The sequence below is a fragment of the Polypterus senegalus genome, chromosome 2 (genome assembly GCF_016835505.1).
Source record: "Polypterus senegalus isolate Bchr_013 chromosome 2, ASM1683550v1, whole genome shotgun sequence".
NCBI lineage: Eukaryota > Metazoa > Chordata > Cladistia > Polypteriformes > Polypteridae > Polypterus > Polypterus senegalus.
In genome coordinates, this window is record NC_053155.1 from 145,590,411 (window position 1) to 145,601,437 (window position 11,027).

General features: G+C 36.0%; 1 protein-coding gene across 1 annotated transcript in view; it reads right to left on the reverse strand.

Moving 5' to 3' along the window:
• Nucleotides 1-8,633, reverse strand: part of LOC120523453 (putative ferric-chelate reductase 1) — a 59,389-nt gene extending 50,756 nt beyond the window's left edge. The window contains exons 1-2 of the mRNA XM_039744783.1: nt 8,368-8,633; nt 4,001-4,175 (exon numbers count right to left, since the gene is read on the reverse strand). Of these exons, the coding sequence (XP_039600717.1) occupies nt 4,001-4,175; nt 8,368-8,542 (350 nt within the window). The 5' untranslated portion in view covers nt 8,543-8,633. The remainder of the gene's footprint in view (nt 1-4,000; nt 4,176-8,367) is intronic.
• Between the last annotated feature and the right edge of the window lie 2,394 nt (nt 8,634-11,027).

Below are 11,027 nucleotides of genomic sequence, written 5' to 3' on the forward strand. Positions count from 1 at the left end.
GCCAGATGCAGGATTTGAACTCAGAATGCTGGATCCTTGAGAAAACAGCATCTACCATGGCGGCACTGAAATTTATTGTCAGGTAACTGCAATTAACTTAGAGATGAAAAATGCATTTGAAATGTATTAGTGTTTATTTTCATTATTTTTCATAGTTATTCCTTTCTTTTATATGCTCTTTTGTATTGTCTTATGTAATCTTTGTCTTTCTATTATTACTGCCAGTTGTCCTATTTGTCATTTTATAGCATGCCTCTCTGACAGCATCCAACTCTTGCTGTTTCAAATATATTTTCAGCTTTTTTGGCTATGTATTTACTTTCACTGTTTATTGAACTCTTTAACTGTTATATTTGATTTGCAATGCACCGTGATGGGGCATGCTGTTAAAGTTGCTATATTAAATGAAGATTGATTGACTGATAAATAATAATGCCACCTTATTTTTCTAATGTATGTGTCAGATTGACCCTAATATGTTTGGCATAAGCATTTGGAACTAAAACTATACACCTTGTATTTGTTCATGTTAATCTCTGCTCCTCCTCACTAATCTCTCCATTGTTGGACTTGTTTATTTTAGTTGATGGTCATGGCTGTAGTAGCCATCCCAGAATGCAATGCAGGAACCAAACCTGGTCAGAATTCAATAAAAAATAAAGGTAGCACTTTAGTTTAGCTTGTGCATCCATTTCTCATTTACTCTTATGTAAAAAGACTTTAGCATATGCTTGTTTGGGTCTTCATAACACTTACAAAGCATCCATAAAATGTCTATTCATCTCTGCAATGTGACCTAATGACAAAACTTCACTTTGGAGTGGCCTGACTTGGCTTAATGGAGACACATTTCTCTTGATATCACAAGTCATTTTACCATCATGCCAATATGCCACACTGCACAGAGGGGAATAACCTAGCTACTGATGTTTTATAATTGCTAGGAAACCAAAAGAAGCCTTTGTTAAGGTCTTGTTACATATAAATAAGTAATAGATGCATTTGTTGCTGTACCTGAACTAAAGTGTTACCCAGAAATACATATACAGTATACAGTGACAACAAACACAATGACGCTCACTGTGCCATTGAACATACAATGTTCGCACTGACACCGCTGCTGCTGGAAACCTGTGCCACATGCAGAGCTCTGTCCAAACAAGAAATGCATCTAATTGAGTTCCTTTTTATTAATGTAATTGCATTTAAAGGGGTTGATTTTACACCAGCAGTGATGGAATGATGTCCTTCACTTCCAGCTGCACACAGCAGATTAGTTATTGTAATAATAATATAAGATATCAGATATAAGATATAATATATAGCAAAAATGCATCCAACGAATGTTTGTGATAAAATATGTAAGATACTGAAATGTAATCATAGTTACTGAATCAATTAGGATACCACAAATAGTTAAAAGGACACAAACAATGTTACAATTTAGAGGAATGCGTCATTAAATTACAGTATTTTATAAACATTATACTTTGACGTTTTGAAAGACAGCCATTCTACAGACTAGACTGATTTAACATGGAGGTTACTGAGAATACTCCCTGAATCAGGCGGCCTTAGGAGTACGCAGGGCTTTGGGCGAATGTCATATGCGGGGCCGAGAGCCATAAGTGTATATACCGTACCACCACACTCACGGGCTTGTCCCCCTCTAATGCTGTACGCCTTATTCTTGTTAAAAAAACATCGTGCCTTATGTAGGTACCATTGGCCGTTTGATTACATTACGTATTGTAATTGTTGTTATATTGGTTTGGAGACACCTGCATGGTATTAGCGTCGCCTTCCTTGCTGACTCAGTGTAAATCCGAAACTGAAGGGCGTAATTATTACGGTATTTTGAAACCAAAAATGTCGTGCTAAGAGCTTTCTTGGTTATTGGTATAGATGCCAGGAAAGGCTTCTAAAGTAACAAGTCCTCGTTTATGAGTGGTTTCCGAAGAAATCTACCACATACCGTATTTCAGTCTATAACGGATTTGAATGTCTTGCAGAGGCTCCACATATTTGTATGATGAGCTGACGGTGACAAAAGAATCTCCTATCGCAGGGCCCCCCTCAGGCACAGGGCCTGGGGCGATTGCCCTAGTCGACACCGCAAAAGGCCGCCTCTGCCTGAATGGAACAAACAAAACCTTACCAGGGAAGTTGCTGAGAGAACTTCCTGGACACGATTAAAACTAATAAAAGAGTGCAGCAGGACAATGTGGAATTGAAACTCAGTCTTCAAGCCAGAAGGTTGGTCTTTTATTAGTAAGAAGTCCACTGGGGAAGTAGAAGCATCTGGGGGAGCTTCTGGTGAGTGGGTTTGCTTCTCATAAGATGTCTGCGCTGTCCCAAAAGTACATTTTGTCAGTGAAGACATGACACAAGTTGTGTCCTCACACTGCATCAGTCCTTAAAAAGATGCCCAGCACTTCTAACAGATGAGCTTGGAGTCGAGAGCGGCATAGAGGCAAACATGGAGATGGAGAAGGAGGATAAGGAATGGCCACAGTAATGGAACAAGGTCTGATGTAGGAACGCATGCAACAGTTGTGTTTAGTTAGGACCATGAGGGGTGCAATCTTTGTCTTCATTGTGTTTATTTCTTTTCTGTTCTTTCAGTTCTCTTCCTGGATGCCTTGCTTTCCCCAAGAAACACTTTTTTGTTGAATTCTGGAAGAGTCATAACCTTAATCTAGGTATGGGGCCAGCTCGAGAGTGCCGTCAAGGAACCAAAGCAAGGACATTTACTGTTGAAACTTAATTTAAGCAAAAACACTTCCTGCCTAGTGCCCTGGTGTTGGCTGGGATTGGCTCCAGCAGACCCCCCGTGACCCTGTAGTTAGGATATAGCAGGTTGGATAATGGATGGATGGATGGATACTATAACACATTAAGAAGTAAAGATTTATTATTAGCAGATCTTTGATATTTTTATACAAATGCTGTGAATACATTTGAAAACTTACAAATGCAAAAAGAAAGTGGAAGTCAGTATTTATTTAGTGAATGATAATTAACACATTATATCCCAGTGTCATTTTCAGAGGACAGCTTTTTAAAAACACTACTGTCCTTTAATCCATTCCATTTATAATAAATTTTTATTTAAATAACTTGTTTCATATTTGTTTAAAAAAAAACTTGTGTACATAATGGTTAAGCAAAAGTTTAAGAAACATCGTCTTTCAGAAAAAAGCACTTTGTTTCAGGTTAATGTGTACAAAACCATATTATAAATATTTGTTGTCAAACATTATACAGCACTTTAAAATATGCCAGTGCAGTGGCATAGTGATTAATGCTGCTGCCGCACAGTGCCCAGTTTGACTCCCATGTCCAGTCTATGTCCACATGATGTTTTTGTGTTCTCGTTATATCCCATGGGTTTTTCCTCCAGAAACTTTGTTTCTCCCAAAACTTGTCCAAAGAAATGCCATTTGGGTTCACTGGAGAATGTGAAATGGGTGAAAATGTGATTAGGTCATGTGGTAGACTGGAGGGGTCTTATGACCAGTTCTGCTGGGATGGGCTCAAGCCACCTGCAGCCCTGATTTAGACTGAGTGGATTCAAGGAGGTTATGTTATTATACAAATAATTCAAGAATGCATATTCATTTGTTTTTTTCCTGAGTCTATGTTATATAGAAAATAACTAATTAATTCAGTAGCATGTGTGCATTGACAAATAATGAATACCCATTGACCTGCCAAAGGCACTTTAATTTCAAAATCTGATAAATGCCTGCATTACAAAACTCAAAATTCTAAAAGCAGGTTGAAAAATGTATATTTCTTAAAAATGTGATATTTGTGCAGTGAAATAAGTGAATATGTATCATTTTGAATAACTGTATTTATACTCAAATGAAGTATAGTGATCATTATTTCCAGTGTACCTCAAGTTACAAAGACAGAAATTTGTACTTTCAGGTTTTATAAAAAGAGAATTCAAGGATGAAAGGTGGCAGCACAATGTCCTATAGTACCTTATCACCTTTTATAAAGGCCAGGAGATTCACTGTCAGAGGAGTCCATATCACTGCTGTTTGCTTTCAGTCTTTGTCGAGGTTTGATGAGGGGGCTGCTGCTGCTGTGGCTGGACATTGGGCTCCACACATCAGGACTGCTCAACTGGCTTAATCTTCGACCAGCATAGTCGTGACAAGGAACTGCAGAGAATAAGAAAGTATTCAGTTTGAAGAGGTTTTCTGTTTGAGTATGAAACAAAACAATCTTTGTATTATTATTATTATTATTATTATTATTATTATTATTATTGTAACAATACTGGATCATTACCATTCTCCACCATTGAATTCAGAGACAGTTCTTATCCATGTCATCATGTCGTAATGGACAAATAAGCAACAGCCACTCTTCCTTTAAACTGTATGAGTGTTTCCTTTATTCATTGTCTGATACTGTATTTTATATTGCAGTCTTTATGTTTGTATTCATTGTCTGCAGTTGGTATTTTACTACTTGTAGGAGAAACACAATTAAAAATGTCATTATACTATGTACACATGGCAGTAAATTTCAATTTTTAAATTTAGCAGACATCTTTAGCAAAGGCAATTCACATGATTAGGATACCAGTACGGTGTGATAGTCTTATGCACATGCAAAAACAGTGTGTAAAGTGAATATGCTTCCAAAAAGAATGAAATAATAATTATAATGAGCAGTAAAGAGGCACCCTGCCCGGGATTTGTTCCTGCCTTGCACCCTGCGCTGGCAGGGATTGGCTCCAGCAGACCCTGTGTTAGGATATAGCAGGTTGGAAAATGACTGACTGAGCAGTTAGGAGAAAAAAGTACATCATATAAATACTTGGTATGACCACATTTGCCTTTCAAACTATATCAGTTCACTTTGGTCCGCTATTGTGGAGTTTTACAAAAAAATCAACTGGTAGGTTGCACCTAGGAGAACAAAGCACAATTTTTCTATAGACCTTGGTAGTCTCACTTGCCTTTATTTCTCATGGTAATATCCGATAGCCTTAACAATGTTATGATCAGGGTACTCTGAAGGTCATAACATCTATTGCAGAACTCTTTGTTCTTATGCTTGATGCAGATTGTTGTTTATGAGCTTGGCCATTTTTTGGGTGTTCATTGTCCTGCTGCAGAATGAAGTTGAGGCCCTTCAGATGCCTCCCTGTGTGATGGATTAGAATCTGTTTATAATTCTCAGCATTGAGGATGCCATTAATTCTGCCCAGATCACCATTTCCTTTTTTCTGAAATGCAGTTGAAAATTAGCAGGGAACCTTCTGCATGTTTCACTGCTGGCTGAAGACATTCACATAGCAATCTTATGGTTGTCTACAACAAAATTTGAATTCTGTTTGACCTATATATTAAATACTTTGACTTGTAGATTCATATATCAGCCTTGCCAATTTCTTATGCTTCTTCAAAAGATCTTGGACAGCACGTCTTGACACTCCTGTCTGGCACAGAATGTCTGCTTAGGAGAGACCTTGCTGATGCAAAATGACCATATGTGTGTCTTATTGCTATTCTCACTATTGCCACAGTGTAAGAATAAATGATTTGAAAGTTAAACTGTCACCTTTATGACACCCTCAAATTTTAGTTTGGTTGTACGGTGCCCAGTTTGATTCTTTCTAAACCCACTGTGATTTAGTGGTACTTCTGATCAATGTCATTGATCTTTACAAGCTGTAATCTTTGTTTAATTAGCATCTAGGCTAGTAATCAACTTTTTATTTGAAAAATGGTGTATTAGTTAAGATGTTACTTTCTTTAACAAAAAATACAACTTTTTCTCTAACATTTACTTTTTTGAAAAATGAATGAAATCTGAAACTTGTTTTATTCTATTGACACACTAACACAGACAACAAAATAATTTTATAAAACAAAATTCTTATTAAAAAGTCTAGGGTTGCACAGTACTATCTATCTATCTATCTATCTATCTATCTATCTATCTATCTATCTATCTATCTATCTATCTATCTATCTATCTATCTATCTATCTATTGTGCATTACAACTGAAGCACAGATAACTCAAGTTATTTTTCCAGTATCTCACAAGGAGTCAGATTCGGTTATTTGAGAAAAGATTTATAAGTAAGAATTAAAGTGAACTGATTTGCACACACTGGTTTTATTCTTTAGCATTTTAGCAAACACTATATTACCAAGAAAAAGACTTTCCATTCTTTTTTATCATGAAATTTTAAATAGTAGACACTACCATATAATGATAGCCATGTTATTTTCTTTCATGAAGGTCTAAATTCTTTACTATTGCCTAAATCTTCACTTTTAGGCACAGTCCAAAAGCTGGCACATATTAGATTATTTTCTTTATAACATCTAAAAAACACCAGAAGATCTCAGGATGCCATAACTAATGCATTCAGATAGAAGCATATTGTAAAAATAGTACAATCTTTCACTTACTATGTTATTTTATATATGCAGTGTTGGGAAGGTTACTTTAAAAATGTAATTCGTTACAGTTACAAGTTACCCTGTTCAAAATGTAATAGTAGTGTAACTATTTTAATTACTTGTTCTGAGTAACGTAACTAATTACTTTTTAATTACTTTTTGATTACTTTTCCAATTTTTGGATGGGTATTCTGTACCCGTAGCCTGCTTGTATGTATCCATTTTCAATTTCAAACCTGACAGTAATAATCTTTATGGTGAAATCAAGTGTGAATCAGTCCATAGCCCTGTTGTTCAAGGTGACTGAATGCTGCCTGTATATAGGAAGAAAAAAAATCTTTGATGCAGCATAGACCGAATAATGGACCAATATCTCTTACATCAATGAAGCAGAGAAAAAATAATCTGAAAGTTAATTATTGCGTCACATCCACTTATTGTTAGTTGCCAGACTATTACAGTCTATGTTGTACAGTATGTTGTATCAATTTTTTAAATTCTTTTTCCAGCTGACAGCACTTGGGGGACATCAAACAACAGAGTTATGGGATAATTCACACCGAATTTCTTATTTAAAATAGTTAAACACTTTTGATCCTCTTTTAATACACAAAGTAACATCAGAACTTTCATAAAGACACTATAATAACCACCACAAGGTCAGACTTCAAGATGCTAATAGCTATGAATTATTACAACATTATTACAATTATTAATTATGTATAGCATTAATATTAATGCTATAATAATAATAATAATAATAAGAAGAAGAAGAAGAAGAAGAAGAAGAAGAAGAAGAAGAAGAAGAATAGTAGTAGTAGTAGTAGTAGTAGTAGTAGCATTAAATGGTGGTTATTATTAATTAAAACTAAATTATGGGGTAGACATTGACTATGGTGCACCACTATTGTGTTTACACTTTACAAAAAACATGTTACTTTTTACTAGACAAAACATTTTACAGTCTATTTTTCAATCACAAATGCTGAAGTAGCCGATCGCTTGCATTCAAGACAATACATGTAAAACTTGGACAATGCGTAGTCTTTGTTAAAATCTACCATTCCAGGCACATTTTAAATTACATATAGCAAGTCAGGCACGCTAATATCAAAACTGACAAAATGGGAGGGAAAGTGCGTAATATGGCTCAACAACCTCCTTAGCTAGCTATCTAGAGTAGCTAGCTTAAAGTGAACCGAAATAGGGAGCTAAAATAGCCATAGGCTACATCTGCATTTGGGCACATTAAAAGCGTGTGGCTGTGAAAAGTGGCGTGGCGTCTGTGACTGTGTGACAATGTGAAGGCTTCATTGCTAAAAACTTTCCGTTTGCTCTTACAAGCAGCACTTACCTCTAGATGTTTCCTGAGGTTGGACATTGAGGTTTTCGATGTGGACAACATCTTGATAGCCGGCAAACAAGCATTACATTGCACAGTTAGATTTATGCCCTTTTCCGCGACATATCTGAAATGTTTTCTAAATTTCCAGCTGTGAAATGCAGTTTTATTAGACATTGCTAGTAGTAGTTTGAAACTCAGATCACAACATGCCCAGGCATCTGCTATCAGACTGAGGTGATGGCGCTGGCGCTGCAATTATAGACGTGATAGGAGAGCCTATCAGAAATAATTATTGTCTGTGGGAGGGGGGGGAATGGAAAAGGACGATGTTTATAGGCCTAATGAAAACGTGCGAAACAGGCAAAAAAATATTATTTCATATTTCATAAAGGCTTTGCTGACATTTTTAATATGTAACTTAAATTGTAATTCTGAAAAATTACACAAGTAACTGTAATTGAATTACACATTTTTATACAGTAACTGTAATGTATTACCGTTACATTTATTTTGTAATTTAATTACGTAACGCCGTTACATGTATTTCGTTACTCCCCAACACTGTATATATGTAAATTACTTACCACTCAAAAGGTTTTGACCAATTTTGTTGCTTTCTAAAGAGGCTCGCTGAGGTGGCCTTTCAGGAGTCGATACAGAACTTTTTAGGCCAGAAAGAATGGTGGAGCTTGTATCAAAGTCTCTCCAGATTTTATTGTTGGTGTAGGTAGTTTTAGATTTCGACGGAGTGCATCCCATGCCTAAACTGACTGATACACATTCTTACTGAAACACCCAGGCAGGCTGGTTCATTTCTGACAATGATCAAGTCCAGTCCACAAATGAAAGGGAAAACTGAAAAGGCAAACTGAGCTTTCTTGTTTGAAGATCTAGTGATCTTTATGTTTCATTCACACGTCTTTGAAGGTAAGTGGCAGACCACCTTTGACGTAAGTGAGCTAAAATAATCTGCTCTCATCAGCCCACCTGAAGTGCATGATTGTGCGACTGTGTTAATTATAATATATGTGACATTCAAAAGGACTGGCAAAGGTTATTCAGGACACTGCTGTAAGGATTAAAGGATAGAGAAGATAAAATAAGCCACAGATCAAAGCAGAAATACTTCATGTATCATTGGTTTGCCCGAAAAAAAAATGTATTTTAAAATTTGTTCTTACTAAAGGATGAACTTGGATGAAAATAATGACAGTGTGTACTCACATACTGTGTTCTTTCTAAGGTTAGATCATTTCCAGTGATACTTTTCGAGATTTAAAACCAAATCAAAAATTATATTAAACCACACATTTCTGACATTGCATTTCTCATTACTGACTGAGTTTACAGCACTCCTGTCTAAAATAACTATAAAAGTGAAAATAATTTTAAGAAGCCCAAAGACACAGAAGCAGATGCTGTAAGCATCCTGAATTAAGATTGTTATTTCATTACTTAAGATAACAGGACAGGACTTTGTACCAGCATAAGTAGCAAACTGCAGTTTCTCTCCATTGAAATCAATTCTAATCAGACTGTCAAAAAACAAGCAGAATTTGTTATGTCCAGGCTTAAAATTACCAATACATATGTATTGATAATCTTGATTTCCATTAAAATGGATATTGTCAGGCGTTTGCTAAAGAAATCAGCTCTAGAACTCGATGTTCCTAATGAATAAACTGGACAAAATTAATGGACTCCCAGTGTCAGTCTTATTTAACTTACTGAGGAAATTCTGAAGGACTGGAAAATGGCAAATATTATCCTGTTATACAAAAAGGGAAATCGGGCAGATCCATGCAATTATAGGCCAGCAAGCCTAATGTGCATAACAGGTAAATTAATGCAAGGAATTATTAAGGAAAAAATTGGGACAACACATGGAAAGAACAAGAGTTTTACTAAACAGTCAGCAGGGCTCACAAGAGGGAGGTCGTGTTTTACCAAGATACTGGAATTCTATGAGGAAGCAACAAAAGGGTATGATCAAAGTGGAGCATATGATATTATTTATCTTGACATTCAGAAAGCATTTGATAAGGTGCCACATGAGAGGTTCGATATCAGCCTAAAAATGTGGGAGTTCAGGGAGATGTTTGTAGATGAGTGCAGAATTGGCTCACACACAGGAAGCAGAGGGTGATGGTGCAAGGAACCTTATCTGAAATGGGTGATGTTAAGAGTGGTGTTCCACAGGGTTCAGTGCTAGGGCCGCTGCTATTTTTAATACATATAAATGATTTAGGTAGGACTATAAGTAACAAGTTGGTTAAGTTTGCAGATGATACCAAGATAGGTGGATTGGCAGATTATCTAGAATCCGTCGAACCATTACAGAGAGACTTGGACAGCATACAGGCTTTGGCTGATTTGTGGCAGATGAAATTTTATGTAAGTAAACGTTAAGTATTATGTGTAGGAAGTAAAAATGTTAGGTTTGAATACACAATGGAAGAACTGAAAATCAAAAGTACACCTTATGAGGAGGATTTAGGAGTCGTAGTGGACTTTATACTACCAATTTCCAGACAGTGTTCAGAAGCCATTAAGAAGGCAAACAAAACACTATTTTATGCAAAGGGAACCTGGAATAAACTAACAAGGCATATAATTGAAAATGAAACCTTGACAACCTTTAAGAAATACCTGAAACAGTGTGGCTATGAGCTAAACAAACAAGCTTGGGTGGCTGGTCTCCTCTCATTGTTCTAATTTCTTATATTATGTTGTTTCCAACTCTTAACTGCCTCAAATAACTGCTTTCCCTGTTTTGAATTGCTTCTTGTTTTCTTAATCAAAGTCAAAAATGAATAATACCAAAAGAAACAAAATTATATTACAGATATTGTGAAACGGCTCTGGAAACTTATATACCACGGTGCAGGTGAAGTTATCTCCACACCGACCCCAATGCATTATGAGATAGTTTCCATAGAAGCAGGTGACACAAACATCTGAAAACAGTGATGTCCCTCAGCAAAGCAAAATGGTTTTGAGATTGATGCTAAAATATCATACATTTTTAAATAACGTTTCCAATCAAGAAACTAATCACAGAAATTAATTCTGTGCATCTCCCAAAAACATGAAAAATATCATTTACAAACATACAGGAAATTGAGGAAAAATTATAGAAAATATCAGTCATGACAGAGCTGTTTGTGTAGGGCGCAGTTTCTGGATGGATCTGTTTCTGGATCTGGTTAATTAGGGAGTGGACAAAATATTCCATAATATTACA